This window comes from Rhincodon typus, chromosome 25 (genome assembly GCF_021869965.1).
Source record: "Rhincodon typus isolate 14 chromosome 25, sRhiTyp1.1, whole genome shotgun sequence".
NCBI classification, from domain to species: Eukaryota; Metazoa; Chordata; class Chondrichthyes; order Orectolobiformes; family Rhincodontidae; genus Rhincodon; species Rhincodon typus.
Window position 1 is genome coordinate 35,130,092 of NC_063356.1, and position 22,737 is coordinate 35,152,828.

A 22,737-nucleotide genomic window follows, 5' to 3' on the forward strand; every position below is an offset into this window, starting at 1 on the left:
CTCTAAGCTGTTCCTTAAGACAATCCACTTTCATCTGTCCTAATATCTGCTTATATGGCCTGGTGTCTTTGATTATGCTCCTGTGGAGCACATTTCACTGTGTTAAGGGTGATATATAAATACAAGTTGCTGTATGAGTCGGTGATGGGACTTTGGCTGAGGCTTTCTCTCCAGTTCTCAGGATCAAATAACCTGCAGACACTCACTGCCCAGCTTGCAGGTGAGGAATAGGCCACTTGTTTGAAAAGGTACTAATAGAACTAAAGTAAATCCATTCACAGAATCAAGCTGTTTCTGTTACTGGCAGTGACAATTAGCTTCAAGTATTGATGACTAGCCAACAACGTTCAGGTAACAAATATAACAACAACAGCAGGAGAAACCAAAAGGCAAGAAAATTAATTCTTTGGTACTTAATATGGAACATTGACTTCAGTGGATATAAAGCTGCTGGCTATTTCCCCAGACAACATCTCCAAACTTTAAAAGTGAAATCTCACATAGTTCTGCCTTAATCCTTTTACTCATGAATTTATAAGTCTCCTGTTCACAGGCAGAATGTTTCAATTAATTGTTTACTTTATGAGGAACTTACTTCCTATTTTATCCACATGTTTCTCTAAAACCCATCTGGATGCAAAGAGATTTCCATGACTCTTATAATCACAGAATTGTTACAGTGCGGAAGGAGACCATTTATTATGTCCAAATAAGCAATTCACCTGGTGCCAATCAATGGCCTTCTCCTTTGCACATTCTTCCCAATCAGATACCAGTTGCAAGCTCTTATTGAAATGGAAATAACAGGTTCGTTTGTAACAGGAGCTGTGATAGGTTGTGACAACAAGTCAAATGCTAAATGTGTTTGCATAACCTTACTTTGCCATTTTAACTGAGTAGGCAAATTCCTCCATTAAAGTAGGAGACAGAGAAGTGAAACAGAAACGAATTAAGCATACACATGATTATTTGTAAAAGATCCAGGTGAATTCAGCCACAGTAATTTCTTGGCTAAAACCTTTTCTACTCTAGTAACTTTCCTTTTAACAAGTAACATAAAGCATAATTGTATTCAAGTTTCCGCTTCAGATATAATCACTGCGTTGAATTTTCATTTGGGGTCAAGAACCCGATGTGAGGGATTTTTTTGGAATCTGACCTACATATGTTATGGAAACAATTGCTGCTAATTTAAAATATCTGGTCAATTAAAGGCCAGACAGCAAGTTCACATGGATATTGCTTGTCATTTATTCCAAGCATGAAGGTTTTCCAGGTTTAAAATACAAGAGCAGGAAAGTTATGCTGAAAATGAAATACTGGCTATGCTACAATTGGAATACTGTGAGCAGTTATTATCATCACATTATAGAACGGGTATGATTGCACTAGAAAGAGGGAAGAGGAGATTTATCAGAATGTTGCCTGGATTGAAGAGTCTGAGCTATGAGAAAAGATTGGATAACCTGGGATTGTTTACTTTGTAGCATTAAAGGGTGAGAGAGGGCCTGATTGAGATGTATAAGATGATGAAGGCCATAGATAGGATAGATAGAAAGATATTTTTTCCCATTAGTAGAGAGGTCAATAACTGTGGAACATGGACTTAAGGTAAGAGCGGAGTTGAGGAGAATTTCTTTTCACTCAGAGAATGGTGAGAATCTCAAACCCATTGCCTGAAATGGTGGTTGAGTGAGAAATTCTCAAAACATTTAAGCCAGGTTTAGGTATTTATTTGTGTTTCCATAGCCTCCAGGTTTATGGGGCCAGGAGCTGGTAAATGAGATTAGTACAGTCAGAAACAAAAACTGAAAAAGCTGGAAAAGCTCAGCAGGTCTGGCAGCATCTGAGGAGAGAAATCAGAGTTAACATTTGAGATCAAGGACCCTTCCTCAGAATTGGGTTTGCTTCTGATTTACAGAATCCGCAGTTCTTTCGGTTTTTATTTTGTGCAGTCGGATCTTTGTTGAGTGGCATGGATACGAAGGGGGCCATCTGTTCTATAAATATCTGAGTCTTTCTGAGTATGGACAGAAACTGCTTCATTATGTGAGAATTTTCAAATGGAATTGGTTGCATTGCTACTGCGGATTTGTGCCAATGGAGACAGTTCAATCGAGTGTGAATTCCAGGTCAATGTAACAGGAAACCTTGTTTCAACATTGCTGTAACTATCAAAGATGTTGCGAGAGTCAAAGAAAACTGGGATCTTAAAAAAATGTCCTGTGAGGAAATGCACTATAATTTAGGAGACGTCTGTCTGATGCATTACTAACCCACTTGCATACAATTATCTACAAACTCTTATAGGATGTAATGAAATGATGATTTTTATTCTCTTCAGTAATTACTGACTAAGCTTTATAGGGAGACAGTTCATATGCAAGGCATGGTATAAATATGATCAGCCAGTTGGTAATCATATGATTAACTATAGCCACATGTAGTCTTGCCATTGTGGCAGCTCCATTGAATTCCTCAGACTTGATATTCCACAATGGAGCTTCTTTGTGTAATGTAGCGTTTAATCCACGCTATCCTTCACTGCAAATGACTGAATATTTTGATGACCCACGGACTGGGAACTTAGGCAAAAATACAAACAGATGTTTGAGGACATGTAGATGAAAATAATCTAAACTGCTCTGTGTCATTACAGGAGAGATCATTTTCAAACTGCTTCTTCTAAGCCAGATGAAAAATACCTAAAAGTTACAAAGAAATTGCAATCAATTGAATAACAGGACATCCAGCTGCAAATTTGCATTAAACAGAGCTGAGGAATATCTACATATCTTTATCTGCCAACAATCACTCGCATGTCCAAAAAGTCCCAAAGGGAAACTCAGTAAAAACATGAGAAACATCTCTATTTATGATTTGTTTATACCATACAATGGCCTGATCTTGTACAGTTAAAAGCATTGAAAAATATTGGGAATTAAGTCTGGAAAATCTCAGTGAGTTTTTTTGCTTAACATGCCGTATTTGGATGTAGTCCACCATGTTGTCAATGCAGTCAAATATATCTTTTGTGTATTTGCACTGCAGTGCAAAATCCTAAGGTTTTTCTGCGCTGTTTGTGACTTCAGCTAGGGAACTAGGCAGCTAAGCAGGCAGGAATTCATTGGATTCTTCAGGATAATTGCCTTCCTCAGGCTTCTTGATTGTAGAATGTACTGCATCTATGATTGCCTCATGTGTCATTTCCATTGTGCAAAATGAAGTACTAGGTTCCATGACTGTCTCTGCTGGAATTTCTACATCGGCCTTTTGCAGGTGAATGAAAAGAGCCTCTCTGCTGGGTTGGTGGTCTGTATCCTGCTTCCTTTGACGCCCATCACCACCTTCTATCATCTTCTTGAACATGTGTGGCCTCTAGAACAGTTGAGTGGTATTTCTGCTTCTTATCTGTCTTGATAACCTGAGAGATTAGCTGTCGTCAATAGTGGGTTTTCAGTTTCTTAATGTGGCCTTCTATTTGTCTGTGGTGTTGGGGGCAACAATGTCATCTCAATGCTTTTGAGGGTAGCAGTGGATATGTTGGTGCACTGGGCTGTTGTTAACGACTAAAATCTTCTTTTACTTCCATTGGTCCTCTTTTTGCTGAAGAGAATCCCTGCTTCAGAATATTTGATAAACTCAATAGTGGAATCTCCCATTCATTATCAATACCCACTTTTCACATTGCACCACAGTTTTCCATTTGTTGTATCAATTTCACTTTTTCTCCATTCTGCAACACTTAAATTTTTTCACAGGATTAGCCACGATTGCAGGGTTTGAATATCCTTTCACACAGAGATCTCAATATCAAATGCCAACTTGCCCAAAGCTCCATAACTTCACGCTCTAGCATGTCCTAACTCCACTCCAGCTATTCCAGAGTTACAAATCCACAACATTAGCTTATCATGGTCATCATTGGATTTGCTATTCTTCCAGTGGGAATGGCTGACAACTTCACTACTATTGGAATTTCCGGTCATCCAAATTTGACTCATTGCATTTTCATTGTAGTTTTTGTATTAAATCTATCAACTGTATTAACCTGCATCAATGTGACAAAACTAATTGTACACCAGACAGTTGTTTAAGTTTTACTGAAAACAGATTTTCATCCAATATCATTAGCAGTTCAAGTCCTCAGCTGCCTTACCTACAAGGGCTGATGCAAAGGGTTGAATGGGGTCATAAGGGCATTTCAGTGTTCCAGGCTCCAGACTTCTAAGGTCAAGCTTCAATGAAAACTCCTGTCAGTGAAGTCACAAGAAATTGGAGATCAGATCCAACCAAAAAATTGTTGTTAGTATTTTGATGTCTTGCAGCCTGTACAATATCATCATGGGGAATGTCCCAGCATGTTTTATGAGTTACCAAAAGTTTAAGGGGGAGCTTTTCAAAGATTTTCACTAATTCCAAAATAAAACATGTTAAAACAAATTTTATGACAATTAGTAAATAGATTGGAATGTAACTCCTGGGAGAAAGTCTATTAACCACATATTATTAATCACCATCAGCACCAATAGGATTACCAGCATTTAATATCTTATCAGTAAATGTATCTTCATTGCATTTCAGGTTTCTGTTTTCTGCATCCCATCACCAGTAACCCCTAGCTGACCGAGTGAGTGGGAGGAACAGGAGTGCTAAGCACTACTACATAAAACAAATCTAAGGATAGGCCTGTTTAACAGTTCCCTTTTTTTTTACTCGCACAACAAATGAATTTCAACACAGTCAATTGTTTCAAAATCACGGTGTAAATCATTGTCTATTTTATTAAATATTTTTAATGACTCAGTACAATAGGTCGTATACTTAGTTTCCCACTGAACTTTCATGTGTAAAGACAAAATAAACGTTACCATTTGTCACTCAGGTTTTACCTATTGGCAACATGTCATTCAAACTTGACAGTTCGAGGCATATAATGTGTCAAGAAGTTGAAAAGAATGAAATGCTAGCCTGTTTGGAGCCAAGCAAAAGATGATTTGATACTGTTGATGTACAGTTAGCTGCCAGTGTATGTTACTCTCACTGCTGTCTGTTCAACATGTAAGGAAGGAAGGAAGAGAAATCTATAGCTTTTATGGCTTCTGAAACAGAACATTTCTTGGATCACAACGACTGCCATCTAGGAGTACAGGAACAGGAATAACCTACTTAGCTCCTTCATCCTGTTCCAATGTTCAATTTGATCATGGCTGAACTGTACCTCAACTCGTAAATCTGCTTTTGTTCCATATGACTTGATACCCCAACCTAAGTAAAGTCTATCTCACACAACCTTGAAAATTTCAAGTGACCTGTCCTCAGCAGTCGCTACAGAGAGAGTGTTCGAGATTTTCACTAGCCTTTGGCTGAAAGCAATATGTCTGACTTTACTCATAAATTGTTTGGCTTGAATTTTAAGATTGTGCTTGTCTGTTCCAGATGCACAGCAAGGGAATTGCTTTGTTGTATCCACACCAACATATCAATTAATCATCATATATATCTTGATTAGAAATGGGAGTAAAAACTAACTTGGTGTAATCTGTCACCAATATTTAACTTGTTGAGTTTTTTTCTGGTCAATCTGTGTTTTACCTCTATATGGCCAATATGTCTTTGCTGATGGTTATGCCCATGACTAACTGTGATACTCTAGTTGGGACCTGACTAATGTGCAACTGAAACAACAATTTTTGAGTTCAATCCCAAACCCTTCAACATAAAAAAACATTTCACTTACCCTTTGAATTACTTTTGCTACCTGTGAAATTAGGTTTTAGTTTTTATGTACAATCAAGACCCAAGTCCTTATGCTTCTCTATGGTTTATAATTATTGGGAGATTACTAGAATATATAATGTTAAATTAAAATGTCTGTAATTGCCTGTTTTCTCTCTTCCTCCCAACTGAATTAATGGCATAGTAATGGCAATATTCCAAATTAAAGCCACAATTTCTGAATCTAGACATCTTTGCAGAATTATGATGAATAAATATTGCCTACTTCTTTTAATAATTTTGAATGGAGACTAATGGACCCAGGGCATTTGTGTATCTTCAGTCTCATTGTTTTCCTTTTTACTGTATTCGAGTTGTGCAAAATGTATACCTTCATTTTAATCATAGAAAGGGACTGGCAGCAGAATTTCACCAAACGAGGGAGAAAGAGTCAAATTGGAGATTGCTAATCTCAATTTCAGCACCATCTCCTCAACATCAATGTGGCAACTGGCACTTCATTTGGACGTTGTGTTTATTTTAGGACTATCTTTCTCTTTTCTTCCATTACTGATAATATCTACTCCTGTCAGGATGAATCTGTCTTTCTCTTAATCTTACAAATAGTCTGCCATGATGTACCCTGCAGAGTTTCATAGTTATCCATCTTTCTGTCTGATTTACTCAATCAACATTAATCCCTCTAATCACCATGAAAATTCAACAGTCAGGAATTGCATAATAAATTAATTATTTCATTTGTCCAGAACTGGGGAAATTGGAGATTTACTGGTGGGATGGTTTATAACCAAGTAAGCAAATTGATCGTGTACATTGAAGTAAATAAAAAAAGCTAGTACCTATTAAAGATATAGCTGCAGGATGACAGTGATTGGACCATGAATACTGAGGGGTATATAATATTCAAGAGGAATAGGAAGCTATGTAAAGATGGTGGGATAGCTCTGGTAATCAAGAATGGCATTTGTGCAATAGTTACAGCTGAGATCAGGTTGTTGAATTGATTTTGGGAGGAGATGAGGATCAATAGTGGAAAGAAGTCACTAGTGAGAGTGCTCTACAGGTCACTGAACTGTAATCATAGTGTAGGATAAAGAAGAAATATTGGGTCCTTGTGATAAAGGGATGAAAATGATCATGTTGACTTTAAGCAATATATAAAATGGAAAACACGCCTCACCCTCTCTCCCTATTTATTTCAGAATCCCCTTCCCCTCCCGCATTTCTGAAGAAGGGTCCAGACCCGAAACGTCAGCTTTCCTGCTCCTCTGATGCTGCTTGGCCTGCTGTGTTCACCCAGCTCTACACCTTGTTATCTCGGATTAGTAATAGCTTGGATGACAAGTTCATAGAATAATTTTGGGATAGTTTCTTAGAGCAGCACATTCTGGAAGCAACCAGAGAGCTGGCTATATTAATATTGATGCTGTGTATTATGACAGGAATAATTAATGACCTCAGAGTAGACACCCCTAGATAGCAGTAACCACAATATGATTGGACTTTACATCCAGTTTGAAAGTGAGAAGATTGTGTCTAAGACTAATATATTTAACTTGAAAAGTGGTGTTTAAGGTAGAATCTCTCTAGTCTTACCAGACCATAGGCTGCTCCCTCATTACAGAGAGAGAGGTCTCGTGATGGTGGTTTAACTTGAGAGCTACCACACCTCAGGTAAGGGGAGAACTTGAGTCCTTTATGGTGACCTCAGGTTCATTGTACTCACTGTTGGTATCACTTTACGTTGCAAACCAGCTAGTCAGCCAACTTGCTAAACCAGTCCCTTATTACATAAGAGTAACTATGGGAGTACAAAAGACGAGAAAGCTAAAGTGAACTGGCATACTCATTAAGGGGATAGATCAATAGGGACCTCTGACAGACATTAAATGCTTAATGTCTTCTTAAATGGCAAACATCAAAGGGGCTATTTCAGAATACTCAGATAAAGTGTATTCCTACTATGAAGAAAAATTCTAAAAGAAAGACCCATGAACTGACACTAAACATGATTAAATAAAAATGTTAGGGAAAACATCAAATTTTAAGGAAAAAACATGTAACTGAAGAATGATGAGTGGCAGGTCAGAATAAAAAGAACAGCAGGGAATAACTAATAGGTTAATCAGGAGGAAGATATTAGACTATGACAGGAAGCTGGCTACAAATGTAAAAATGGATAGCAAGAATTTTTACAGGTATTTAAAAATGGAAAAGAATATTAGAAATATAAGGCCATTTGACCACCTCAAGCCTGTCCTTCCATTCAATAAAATTAATAACAAGAAGAGTAAATTACTTTGGGCCCTCTACAAAGTGAGAATGGGACTTATTAATAGATAATCAGGAAATGGTGGATGAATGAATTTGCAGACAGATTTGGCTAGTTTGAATAAGGGGGCAAAAATCTGTTAGATGAAACATGATGTGGAAAATATTAAGTTGTTTTCTTTGGCTAGAAGAATGAAAAGAAAAAGCATTATTTATAGGAAAAATAAGAGCAAAATTCAAGGTATAGTGGTGTTGAGGCATTCTTTGCATGAGTCACAAAATGTTAACATGTAGGTACAGGTTGTAATCAAGAAGACTGATGGGATGTTATCCTTTATTACAAGAGGAAGTGAACATAAAAGTAAAGGTATTATGCTTCAGTTATACAGGGTATTGGTGAGATCATATCTTGAACAACATGTGCAGTTTTGGTTTTCTTATTTAAGGAAGGATGCAAATGCATTGGAGGAAGTTTGAAGGTTCAGAGGTGGCTTACCAGATTGATACCTGAAATGAGTGCGTTAACTTATGAGGATAGTTTGGATTGGCTGGGCTTGCTTTCATTGGAACTTAGAGAAGGTGGAATCAGAAGTAACAATATTACAGTTGAATAAATCTACAGAAGCATGAGGGAGGAGCTGACCAGAATTGACTGGGAGAGGAGCCCAGCAGGAAAGACAGTGGAACAGCAATGGCAGAAGTTTCTGAGAGTAATTCAGAAAACTGAATTCCTAGGAAAAAAAATCATATTAAAGGGAGGATGAGGCAACCATGGCTGACAAAAGAAGTCAGGGACAGCATAAAAGCAAAAGAGAAAGCATATAATGTGGCAAAGGGCAGCAGGAAGCCAGAGGATTGGAAAGCCTACAAAGACCAACAGAGGACAACGAGAAAAGAAATAAGGAGGGAGAAGATTAAATATGAGGGTAAGCTAGCCAGTAATATAAAAGAAGATTGCACGAGTTTCTTTAGACATATAAAGAACAAAAGAGAGGCAAAAGTGGACATTGGGAAAATGATGCTGGGGAAGTAGTAATGTGGAATAAAGAAATGGCTGAGAAACTGAATATGTACTTTGTGTCTGTCTTCAAGGTGGAAGACACAAGTAATAAATCAAAAATTCAAGAGAATCGGGGGGGCAGAGGTGAATATGGTGGCCATTACCAAGGAGAAGGTGCTAGAAAAACTGAAACGTTTGAAGGTAGATACATCACCTGGACCAGATGGACTACACCCCAGAGTTTGAAGGAGATAGCTGAAGAGATAGTAGAGGCGTTAGTGGTGATCTTTCAGGAATCACTGGAGTCAGGGAGGATTCCAGAGGACTGGAAATTCCCTAATGTAACTCCCTGTTTAAGAAAGGAGTAAGGCAAAAGATGGGAAATTACAGGCTGATTAGCCTGAATTGGTAAGATTTTGGAGTCCATTGTGAAGGATGAGATTTATGAATACTTGGAAGTGTATGATAAAATAGGGCAAAGACAGAATGGTTTCATTAAGGGGAGGTCATGCCTGACAAATCTGTTAGAATTCTTTGAGGAGGTAAAAAGCAGGCTAGATCATGGATGTTATCTACCTGGATGTCCAGAAGGCCTTTGATAAGGTGCCACACAGGAGGCTGCTGAGTAAGATAAGGGCCGACGGTGTTAGAGGCAAGGTGCTAGCATGGATAGAAGATTGGCTGTCTGGCAGAAAGCAGACAGTGGGGATAAAGCGGCCCTTCTCAGGATGGAAGCTGGTGACTAGCTGTGTTCCACAAGAGTCAGGGTTGGGATAGCAACTTTTCATTTTATACATTAACACTCTAGATGAAGGAACTGAGGGCATTCTGGCTAAGTTTGCAGATGATATAAAGATAGGTGGAGGGACAGGTGGTATTGAGAATATGAGATGATGCAGTAGGATTCAGACAGGTTAGGACAGTGGGCTAAGAAGTGGCAGATGGAGTACAATGTGGGAAAGTGTGAGGTCATGCACTTTGATAGGAAGAATAGAGGCATAGACTATTTTCTAAATGGGGAGAAAATTCAGAAATCTGAAGTGCAAAGGGACTCGGGAGTTCTGGTCCAGGATTCTCTTAAGGTTAACTTGCAAGTTGAGTCGGTAGTTGGGAAGGCAAATACAATTTTGTCATTTATTTTGAGACGTCTAGAATATATAAGCAGGGATGTACTCCTGAGGTGTTATAAAGCTCTGGTCAGACCATATTTAGATTATCGTGAACAATTATGGGTCCCATACCTCAGGAAGGATGTATGGGCCCTGGGGCTGGTCCAGAGCAGGTTCCAGGAATGAAAGGCTTAACATATGAGGAAAGTTTGAGGACTCTGGGTCTATACTTGATGGAGTTTAGAAGGATGAGGGGGGATTTAATTGAAACTTACAGAATACTGAATGGCCTGGATGGAGTGGATGTTGGGAAGATGTTTCCATTGGTAGGAGAGACTAGGACTCAAGGGCACAGCCTTATAGTAAAGGGAAGACCCTTTAGATGGAGAAAAGGAGAAACATCTTTAGCCAGAGAGTGGTGAATCTATTGAATTTACTGCCACAGAACACTGTGGAGGCCAGGTCATTGAGTATATTTAAGACAAAAATAGATAGGTTTTTGATTGTCAAGGGGATCAAGGGTTACAGGGAGAAAGAGGGACAATGAGGTCGAGAAACTTATCAGTCATGAATGAATGGCAGAGCAGATTCGATGGACTGAATGGCCTAATTTCTGCTCCTATGTCTTATGGTCTTGTGGTCCAAGAGTGAGGGATGAGGTTATTAAAGTGTATAAGATCCTGAATGATTTTTACATAGTGGCCATAGAAACGGTGTTTACTTTTGTGGGTGAGACTTGAACTAGGAGGCGCTATTTTAAAATTAGAGCTCACCATTTTAGGCTAAAATGAGGAGATGATTTCTTCTCTTAGAAGGTTGTATGATTCTCTGTGTCTGAAGGCAGTATAAGCATAGTCATTGAATATTTTTAAGGCAGGGCAGACTAACAAGAAACTAAAGTTATTAGGGATAGATGGGAATATGAAGTTCAAAACACAACAGATCAGTCACAATCTTATTGAATGATGGGGGAGGCTCAAGGGGTCGAATGGCCTACTTCTGCTCCTATTTCATCTGTTTATAAGCAGGAGTTATACAGGTTTTTTTGTAGGATATGGTTGTTATTCTTAGGCTAGTATTTATTCTCACTCCTAACTGCCCTTGATAATGTGGTAATGCATTATCATGGTCTTTACAGGAGTCATCAGTTTTGCTACCTTAATTGTGACATGGTCAGTAAATGGAAGACAAAATATTTACTTCACACTGAGGGAGAACCTTTCTCTGTTTAAAATCATGAAGTAGAGAACACGCAAAGGCAGATATTGAAATGTGCAATCATTGTCAGTTAATAAAACGGAAAAGTAATGTTGAAGGAACTACTTGTACAATGAAACATTTTTCCAACCACTATCCACCGTTCAGAGCTTTGTTATTTAGTACCATTATAAAGTAAATGCCCCACTATGAAATGCTGCCTTACAATTGCCAGGAAAACTTACATAGAAAAACTGACAGCTGATGATGAAATAATAGCTCATTGTGAAAACTTGTTACTGATTTTTTTCTATTCTGTTCCATGATTAAACCTGGTCTCAATAGAATCTCCATTCATTTAAAAAGCTCACACCTCGCTAAGCAGGAAACCTGGACTCGCATATTAATAAAGTTTGAACATATTCTAGCTGCAGCAACATCTGTTGACCATTATTTCCAGTAAAGTCAGGATACATTACCTCTGTAGGGGGTCCCAGATCAATATACGCACATATGGGGTGGAAAGCTCCTGTACCACATGCGTAGACATGCGTCTTATTGAAATGGTGAAGCAGACGGATGAAATTTGCACATTCTGTCTGATAATAATAGCAAGTATCATTTAGTCTCCCAGTAAAGCTGTATGGATTTCAACCACACGCAGACTTAAAAAGACACAATCAAACATTATCATCACAAGCATTACAATAACAATAAAGAGACCAACAGAGATCTGAGCTGGCACATTGCAAGTAATTCTTATCTCAGAAAGCAACTGGAGAAATTTTTTTTTACAGATAGAAGGTGGGTTCTTATTCCCTGTTTCTCCCCATTCTGCTGCTTCCTAGGTTGCACTTTCCTTTCAGTTAATGACGGGGAATTGGATTGTCTGCTTCCAGGTTAGTGCTAACGACATTACAAAATTTTGGTAACCTATGAAGCCATTGATTGAACAGTCTGTTGTTAGGGACACAATCCAAGCTAAAACAACAGGGCTAAGCATGTGATCAGATGTCCAATATGCTAAACTCAATGGAACAGCAAGCAAGTAATTTATGATAAGGGTGCTATAGCTCCAGTTAGTTACGAGCTTTGTACTGACTTCTTTGTACGGTTGAATATATTCATGGCCAAATAGGAGTTTCACAGGAGAGGGCCATTAATTTTCACCAAAGCAGTGTGGCAACATGAGATCATTCGAAGTGATCTTGACAATTAATGAGCATCTCAGAATTAACCCTTAACTAAAATGTAGAGATTTCAGGTTTCCCTTGAAAACAAAATCCTCAGAAGTTGAACACTGATATTGTTTTCTTTTGACTGTAATTTAGATCATATTTTTATAAATATAGGCTTCTGAACAATTGTAATTAACGAATGGCTAGTGGGGCATAGGAACAATCTGGTCATTTGTTGAATTCCCCTAAGAAACTGCCTTTCAACATTATGATTTTTGGGTCTCATCCAAAGCTTAAGTATCACTAGGCTCAGTCAAGTTCATCTAATTTGCAGGTAAAACACCAGCTATTACCTGGTGGTTTAGTACATGGCTTACAGCATTTGATGAGAACATTTTAGCATGCAATACAACATTAAAAAATGGTCATAGGCACTGTTTTGCTTCATATAGTAACATAATAGCAATTCTTATTCAATGCATATTAACTATGGCAGCAAATATATAAACTTGTATAATTTTTATTTTAGAAAGTTCTTGAAAATTACAAAATAATGTCATGTATTTCTTACTTCCTTTTTTCCAGTCTGTTTGCACAGTTCCACTCTCTCTTTAGCTGCAGGCCAATAAATCTGACAAGGCAAAGAAATTATATTATAGCTACAGAAAAGAAAACACAATTAGATTAAGTGTTTTCAATTTTTCTTGTTGAGGCTTTGCCCAGTTGTCAACATAGCGTGATTGCTAAACACGCTAACAGAAATTATTAATTTCTTTTGTGTAGAGGTTGGTCATTCTGACATGTTGTGATGGTAGGGAAAGTCAGTGCAGGAAGGGTAGGGGAGGGAGGGGTCAAAAGGCTGACCCATAAACCATCCAAAATTGGTGCTCAGGCCTCATCTCAATATTTCAGGCAAATTACCACTATCAGTCACACGTCCAAATGCATAGAATCCCTACAGTGTGGAAACAGGCCATTTGGCCCAACATGTCTACACCAACCCTCCGAAGAGGATCCCACCCAGACCCAACCCCCTACATTTCTCATGGCTAACACACCTAACCTACACATTCCTGAACACTATGGGCAATTTCCCTAGCCTGCACAACTTTGGATTGTGAGAAGAAACCAGAGCACCCAGTGGAGACACACGCTGACATGGGGACAATGTGCAAACCCCACATAGACAGTCACCCAAGGGTGGAATTGAACCCAGGTCCCTGGCGCTGTGAGGCAATAGTGCTGACCACTGAGCCACCGTGCCACATGTTGCCAAGATCAAGAGATTCAATTAGAAGCAAAATATGGTGGATTCCGGAAATCTGAAATGAAAACAAAAATACCATAGAGACTCAGCAGATTTGCCAGCCTCTACAGAGAGAGAAATACAGAGTTAGCATTTTGAGAGGCATGAAAACCTAAATAAAAAATCTTCCACATTCAATCTCAGGAAAATGTTGGTAGCCCATGAAGCCATTGATTGAACAGTCTGTTGTTAGGGATACAATCCAAGCAACAACAAGGGTAAGCACATGATCAGTTGAGCAACGTGCACAACTAAATGGAACAGCAAGTAAGTAATTTATGATAATGGTGCTGTAGTTCCAATTCCTTACAAGCTTTGTAATGACTTCCTTGTAGGGTTGAATATTTTCATGGCCAATAAGTGTTACGGTTTGTCTAAGAGTTTGAGATGCATACATAGAATCATATCTTGCATATCAGCACAACCATTAGAATGTTCACTTGAATGTCTAAAGCTGAACTGGAATGTGTTACACACCATTCTAATCCTGCAAATGAACAAACATTGTTTCATGTAGGGCATATTGCATAAAAAGGAGATTAACTGGGAATTTGTAAGCGCGTCTGAACTTGAAGATTTGACCTCAGTTTCCAATTCTTTCCTTCCCCACTGTTAGCTTTTTTTTAATGCATGTTGTTTATCCTTCTGTTAGCTACACATTTGGCATCAGTCTTTCTTGCTGCGATTTCAGTATTTCACTACTATAATGTTCACGGCAGGATTCTGACATTCTTTGTGGTTTCCTTCCCACAGCGTGAGCAGAGATTACTTTATGGCACATTACAAGGAAATTCTATATACCGTGAGATAGAATCAATTTGATCAACTAAATTACAGTTGAAGAAAGATCATTGAAAGGATTCGTCCTTAATATCAGTGCAACATTTCAAAACAACAGATTATGTCCTTGATCAATGAATTAGTGAAAGGGTATTCCACCTTTAACAATGAAATTCTTGGTTTATTGAATATTTTTGTCAGTGGTCGTGGGGCGGTAAGGCTGCTGACTGAACTTTGAAGCTGCTGCCACATGTCCGTGCCAGTTAAAAAAAAGCCAAGGTCAGCTCTTTTGAGTTTCTTTTGAATTCTACTCCTGCAACTGTCTATTTTCAAATCAGAGATATCTGCTATTTCATCGTCTTCTTATGGTGCTCTTCAGGCAATGTTACAAGCTAGGTCAGACTTCTGTTAAACTATGTTTATTGTTACACTGTGCAAGATAGTGAGGCTACAGATCAGCACCCTGAGCTATTCAGTGTCCAATCCCTTTGTAGAATACTAACACATGACTACTGAGGTCACAGTGACATCACAGCTACCTCAGAGGCTCATCTGCATATGCATTCAGCCTTATCTCTGCATGTGCAATTTGTAGGTTTGATATATTGTATCTACATGTGGTCCTCATGTTGATGCCATTTGTACCTTTTTAGGTTCCTTGTTCAAATTTTCCAGACTTAAAATATAAATCAGATCTTTTGCTCCAACAAAAAGTTTTCCTCTTTCTTCATCTACTAGCATTGACTGGAAACTGGAACTCTCTGTGGAACCTTGGAATGGATTACAACTGCTGTTCATCAGCAAATCTGCCAGAGAAAAAAAATATATAAATTGAAAATATTAATCACCACTAAGAATGCGGAAGAAACATTTTCAGAGACATTGATGCATTTGGAGAATGTCATGAAGGTTAAACTTACTGCCAGAGTTTTGTGAGAATAACATTCACTGGGAGAGTTAAGAGCAAATTACTGCAGATGCTGGAATCTGAACTGAAAACAAAAAATGCTAGAGATCATAGCAGGTCAGGAAGCATCCATAGAGAGAAAGCAAGCTAATGTTTCAAGTTGAATCATCATAGCTAAATTGTAGGAAGCGAATTAGTGTAATATTAAAATTTATATTATAGCCTTATTAATAACTGACATAATGTAGCAAGTGCATGGACCAATTTTTCATCATAGTATAGAGGGAACATGGATGTGGGCATGCATCGAACATTACATTTGAGAGGGCATTGCTGGAAACTAATGCTCCTGGCATGTAAAATAAATTTCAAAGATGGAGATGGGGAAGGAGGGAGTGGTAAAACCCAATTGCTTCCAACTAATGGCCTAAGCTTTTATTAGGCTGGAGTAAATGAGTAGGCAATGTTCAAAGTAAAGTTGCCAAAGCTGAACAATTGGTGAATATTCCAGGAGTCCTATAGTGAAGAGGTTAGATTCAGATCTCCCAACAGTTGTGTGGTAAGGGTAAAGTCACCATAGCCCCAGAGGGTTGTTTTCTCATTAGAGAGAGACAACTGGTGGTGGCTTAACCTCAGGCAAAGGAAGAGATTGAGAAGGAGTGTCCTTCATGGTATCCTCAGCTGTGCAGGAATTAAACCTACGCTGCTGGCACTATTCTGTATCACAAACTACCATCCAGCCAAGTGAGCTAAGGGTGGAGAAAGAGTTGATATGTTTTTAAAGAAGGCACTTGCGCAGTTAAAGCATTGTAGTGGGGAGGTGACAGCCCAGCGGTATTATTGCTGGACTGTTATTCCAGATACTCAGGTTAATGTGCTGGGGACCCAGTTTGAATCCCACTGTGGCAGATGGAGGAAGTTGAACTTACTTTTAAAAAATGTGGAATTAAGAGTCTAATGATGGCCATGAATCCATTCTTGATTGTCAGGGAAAAACCCATCTGATTGACTAACGTCCTTTAGGGAGGGAAATTGCCATCCTCCCTGGGTCTTGTCTACATGTGACTCCAGGTCCACAGCAATGTCATTGACTCTTAACTGCCCTCTGGACAATTAAGGATGGGCAATAAATGCTAGCTTAGCCAGCGATGCCCTCATCCTGTGAATGAATAATGAAAGAAAAGTGGTCAAGGACTCGGACTATGCAGCAGGTCTGTGGTTTTGCTAATCATTTATTCAGGTGGTCTCCTATTGCTGCAAAGTGGGATTGGCACAGATTCACACTTACTGTTTTGAACTTCGTATGACCTTCATTAGAAGCCAAAAGGTATAAGGAAGTAAATATATCTATGCATAGGTGTGGTGTAAACCAAGTAGTTTTCTATCAAATTTCCTTCCAAAATGCAAGTCTATTTTATGCAAATTGCAGCTTCGCTATTAAAATTACTCTTCCTAAAAAACAGGGGAAAATAGATTAGCTATGACCTTTTCAGTCACACAGCAACTTAAAAAAGTAGTCCTGCTAGCATTGTGGCCTACCTGTTTCTCCTATACTAGGTATTTGTATGTTCCAATTCAATGCGGAGAGCTGCAAACGTTTTTAAAATGTGGAAAAAGAATTGCCAGCAGATACTTTATTGTGAGATTGGGTGCAGTAATGTTCAACTAGCTATTTAGCCAGTTCCCTGAGCACTGACTATCCGAGCTCCCAAATTACTCCCTTTTCTTGTGAAAGGCAGAGTACTCTACAATGTGTGACCTTCTTATGTGGCTCACTGCCATCTTTCTTTTAACAATTCTCTTGTGAGGCCCTGAGGTTAAAGGTGTTGTAGAAATACAGGTTGTTATTGTTCTGCTTGTACTTTGCATCATTTGAAAGCTGCTACTTTGCAACTTATTACAGAATATTTATTTGAAGAGCGCTCCGACTAGGAATAAAAATATTTCTCTTTTCAGTCAAAACTTCAGTTCAAATTACAACTGTACTTTAGCTTCCCTAACTAGCTGATTAACTAGTGATAAATTTGAGACTGGATATGGAAGTGACTGGTAACAGGTTTCTTGTCAGCTTGTTTTAGCAACCATCAGATAAACTATGATCCAACTTCATATCTGCATTTCTAACTTAAATCATCTCAAACACATGGAGATTAGTCAAGAATCAAGAAACGGGAGCAGTGAAGTGTTAACAATTCTTTTCCTCCCTTTTTGATGCATTCACTTCTTTCTCATTATGGAAGCCAGCATGCTGCTGCGATTCCAAAATTTGATCTTCTTTTGTTGACTAAGTACTCATGTTAACATTGTTTAATTCCAATAACAACGTGTCTTACTCTAATCACTTTGAAATGCCTGAGTGTTGTGAAGCTGCTGCACTTGCATGGTAAATATGAACTAAACTTTCCAAAAGCTGGTAAAACACACTGATGCCAGTATTTAAATATTAATTAACTATTACCAAATAACCTTCCTGACACAAAAGATTTCATCCATTCAGGTTTTGATTGTTGTTAGCGATTTTAAGCGTGTTAACTTACAATTTTGCTTTTTGCTTTAAAAGGATATTTTCTCCTTACTCTCTATTCCTTATTCCAACCTTCCTTTCCCTGACCTTGTTCATCTTTCTGTCCAGGAACTGACAATAAATTCATACATTCTAGTTTCCACTCTACCGCTGAGCTGTCAGTTTCTTAATCCTTCAATCTGATTGGCCAACTGGATATCTGTTCATTGAGGTCACTGAGATCTTGCCTCCCCCAATGTATCATTATCAGCTCGCACATCAATGACTTGGCACTCAAACATTATAGAGGTTTATAAAATCTTGAGGGGCATAGACAAGCTGAATAGCAAAGGTCTATTCCCTCAGCTGGGGAGTTCAAAACCAGGGGACATATTTTCGAGGTGAGAGGAGAAAGACTCAAAAAGGACGTGAGGGGCAACTTTTTTACACAGAGAGTGGTTTTTGCGTGGAATGAACTGCCAGAGGAGGTGGTGAATGCAGGTACAGTTAGAAGGTTTAAAAGACATTTTGATAAGTACATGAATAGGAAAGGCTTGGAGGGATATGGCCAAACGCAGGCAGATGGGATTGGTTTAGATTGGGAACATGGTCAGCATGGACAAGTTGGACCAAAGGGTCGGATTCAATGCTGTATGACTATGACTTTATAAATAATGACAAAATGTGTTAGATGTCCTGCTACAGAAAAATATGACCTGTTATTTTAATCAAGCTGCAGCTATGAGTTTCATTTTCCTGTTTAGTATCAGCCTTGTTTAAAGCTACCTGGGAAATTTATGTTTATATGACACACATTCGACTGTAACTATAGAAATCTCATACAATTTCCTGAACAATATTTGATTGCTCAAATTTAAACTCAGATCTAAGAATCTAACAAAATCAAAATAGACAGGAAAGTAAGAGGAGACAAGGAAGACTCAGAAGGATATAGATTGCTTAAGTAAATGGGCAAAGGTCCATCAAATAATGTTGGAACATGTGAAATTATTCATTTTGGCAGAAGAATGAAGCACATTATATAAATAACGAGAAACTACAGAGCTCAGAAATGCAGGGGGATTTCGGTGTCCCAGTGAAGTATTTGCAGAAGTTTAGTATGCAGATACAGCAAGTAATTAAGAAAGCAAATAGAATAATATTGTTTATTGTGAAGGAAATTAATTATGAAAAGCAGGGAGGTTATACTTTAATTATAAAAGGCATGAAGGAGATCACATCTTGAATACTTTGTACAGTATTGTTCTCTCTATTTAAGGAGGGGTATAAATGTGTTGGAGGCAGTTCAAAGAAGGTTCACTAAATTAATACCTGAACTGGATGGGTTATCTTTAAAGGAAAAGTTGGGTATGTTAAGGTTGTATTTGGTGGAAAGGAGTAAAAGGTGACACGATTGAAATTTATAAAATTCCAAAACGTCTTAACAGGGTAAATGTGGAAAGAATTTTTCCTTTGGTGGAAGAATATAGAATATAGAAAAATAAGGGTCACCCATTTAAGCTGAAGATAAGGAGATCATTTTTCTCTTGCAGGGTTGAATCTCTTGAACTGTCTTCTTCAAAAGGCGGTGGAAGCAGAATCTTTGAATGTTTTTAAGCAGAGGTAGATAGATTCTTTATAAGAAGTGAAAGTTATCACGGGTGGGTACAAATGGGGAGTTGAGGTTAAAGTCACATCCGTCATAATCTTGTCAAAGATCCATTCCACTATATGATATGACATTTCACATTTAAACACATATCTGATTTTACAACAGCCTATTTCACAAACCAAAAGCTTTGGGAAAGAATTTGCATTGAGTATTGGTAATGTTCAGGAAACCGTTGGTTCTCTTGAAATCCATTAGGGTTTTGAATTATTCCATGAGCCAGTGATCATATAGATTGAATTGCATCACCAACCAAATAATTAAACAAGGTTCATTGTTTGAGCAATTATGAATCATAGAAGTGAAATGATCCCATTAGGCAGTGTCACTCTAACCTCTGATTACACTAATCAAATCTCTCTGCCAACAGGTCATTATACTCTGTTGGTTCTCAAATATTCAGACAAATGGCTCAACCTGTCTGCCTTTCACCATGCTCCATAGGCCTGATATTGTAACAGGGTTTTGTAACAAGGAGTTTCAAGATGCCAAAATCAGAGTGAGCATAGATCATTAACTTGACATGTAAAACACCTCAGACAAGATTTTGCATTTTGGATAGGGACCACAAAAGTGATCACTCAATACTGATTTTGCCTGGATTAGCTATTTGGTGGCCAGAGCATTTTTTCACTATCCAGTTAAGGTTAGTGAGCAGGTGGTTGAATTTGAAGAGCCAGTAAGAGCAGTTATGTGTTCAAGTCCATGCTGAGACCAGAATGAACCACTGAGCAATTGTTTGGTAGCCAGGATATCCTTCCCAAACATTACCATGTTAATTATGTCTTAATCACAGGATGAATGGTATTGAACCTAAGGAACAAATCTGAATGTTATAGAAGACTGAGAGTCCATTTGAACACTGGGTACTTTTGAATGGGCAGAGTGCAGGGTAGCAGTGAAAGCCCCACAAAAAACAGAGAGAGTGAGATTGCCTTATGTTATTTTAATCCAGGGCCTCATTTGAAAACTGAAACACAGTTGTCTGATTAAAATTAGTGAGAATATACAGAAGGCCTGGTTAGTAAATTTGTAGATGACACCAAAATTGGTGGCATAGTACACAGTGAGAAAGGTCTTCTAAGATTACAAATGGATTTTGATCAAGTGTGTCAATGGGCTGAAAAATGGCAGATGGAGTTCAATCTGGATAAATGTGAGGTATTTCATTTTGGTACAACAAACAAGGGTAGGGCTTATACAATTAATGGTAGGGCCTTGAGTGTGTTGTAGAACACAGGGACCTGGGGTGCAGCTACATAATTCTTTGAAGTTTGCATCACATATGGACAGGGTGGTTAGAAAGGCATTCGGTACACTTGCCTTCATTGCTCAGTCCATTGAGTGTAGGAGTTGGGAAGTCATGTGGAGGTTGTACAGGACATTAGTGAACTCTCTTCTGAAATACTATGTCCAGTTCTGGTTGCTCAATTATAGGAAGGATATTATCAAGCTGGAGAGGGTTCAGAAGAGATTTACCAGGATGTTGCTGGGTATGGAAAGTTTGAGTATAAAGGAAGGCTGAATAGGGCTGGGACATTTCTCACTGGAGCAGAGGAGATTAAGAAGCAACCTGATAGAAGTTTATAAAATAATAAGAGGTATAGATAGAATTGATGGTAGTTGTCTTTTCCCTGGGATGGGGGATTTCAAGACCAGGGGGCACATTTTTAAGGTGGGAGGAGAGAGATTTAAAAAAGACATGAGGGGCAAATTTTTTACACGGCGGGTGCTTCGTCTGTAGAATTGACTTCCTGAGGAAGTGGGGGACATGGGTACAATTATAACGTTTAAAAGACATTTGGATAGTTACATGAATAGGAAATATTTGGAGGAATATGGACACATGCAGGCAGGTGGGACTAGTTTAGTTTGAGATTACATTCAGCATGGACAAGTTAGACCAAAGATTCTGTTTCCATGCTGTATGACTCTATGACTAGTTTGAGGGCAGGCAGAGCGGAAGTTAAGGTAGGGTGCCCAAATGCACCAGAGACTCAAAGGAGCAATCTCCAGAATGAAGTTAAATTTGGGTAGGGGAGTAAGAAGCATGGATCCAGACAGACCATAACCAGTGGAAGACAGAAGGAAGTCTGGGAGTGCAGATAGCCAGGAGATGGATGTCAGCTCCTTCCTGATTCATAAGGAATCTTTGGAGAAGTTATATTTAAATAAGTTGGTGGGGAAAGGAATGTATCTCAACCTTGTCACATGCATACATTCATCACCGCATGTACACCCATCACTCCCAACACCACTGGAAGCCCCTCACCACATCATTTGTATTCAAGATTAGAACTAGTCTTCCAGTTACTTCACTGTTGATAGATAAAACTGGATATCTGTCTTGTGTTCCTACATTGACTTAGGCTAACTCTCATCCATCTTATTGAATTCTTCAACTTAGCTGTTAATGGATTGGAAAATTTTGAATGGAGAGTATAGAATTTGAGAATCCTGGCAGCGCAGAAATAGGCTAATTGGCTTTTTGAGTCTGCACAATCCTCTGAAGACCATTCCTTCAAGGCCCACCCCCCAAACCATCCCTGCATGGGGATTTTACATGGCTAACCCACCTAAGCAGCACATCCCTGAACACTACAGACAATTTCAGTATGGTCAATCCACCTACCCTGCACATCTTTGGATTGTGGGAGTAAACTGGAGCATCTAGAGGAAACCGATGGAGACAGAGGGAGAAGATGCAACCTTCACATAGACAGTTGCCCAGGTCTGGAACTGAACCTGTCCTGTGAGGCAGCTGTGCTAGCCATTGTGCCACCATACTGTCCATATATTCTGCCACATAGGAAAAGGAAAAGTTAGGACTAAGTTGCTGTGCTAATTTTGTGTACTAATTTACTCACTGTTTTCCTTAATCCTTATATGCATTTTATTGGGCCCTTGAAATGTATTTGCCTTAAAGTTTGCTCAGTTGTTCAACAACTGAGATGGCAATAATAACAGCAATGTCACAGCTTGCTTCTGCCATAATCTCCAGATCCCTTTCTAGCTAGAATAAGTTAACTTTTGTAAAAATGAGGGAAAAAATTTAGTTAGCCATGTTGGTGGCTATGT

General features: G+C 38.6%; 2 protein-coding genes across 2 annotated transcripts in view; both read right to left on the bottom strand.

Moving 5' to 3' along the window:
• Positions 1-22,737, bottom strand: part of LOC109913838 (cadherin EGF LAG seven-pass G-type receptor 2-like) — a 990,249-nt gene that overhangs the window by 404,056 nt on the left and 563,456 nt on the right. The window lies entirely within an intron of this gene.
• Positions 1-22,737, bottom strand: part of LOC109912364 (semaphorin-3D-like) — an 82,825-nt gene that overhangs the window by 45,694 nt on the left and 14,394 nt on the right. The window contains exons 2-5 of the mRNA XM_020511787.2: positions 15,226-15,386; positions 13,066-13,125; positions 11,796-11,915; positions 4,160-4,253 (exon numbers count right to left, since the gene is read on the bottom strand). Of these exons, the coding sequence (XP_020367376.1) occupies positions 4,160-4,253; positions 11,796-11,915; positions 13,066-13,125; positions 15,226-15,386 (435 nt within the window). The remainder of the gene's footprint in view (positions 1-4,159; positions 4,254-11,795; positions 11,916-13,065; positions 13,126-15,225; positions 15,387-22,737) is intronic.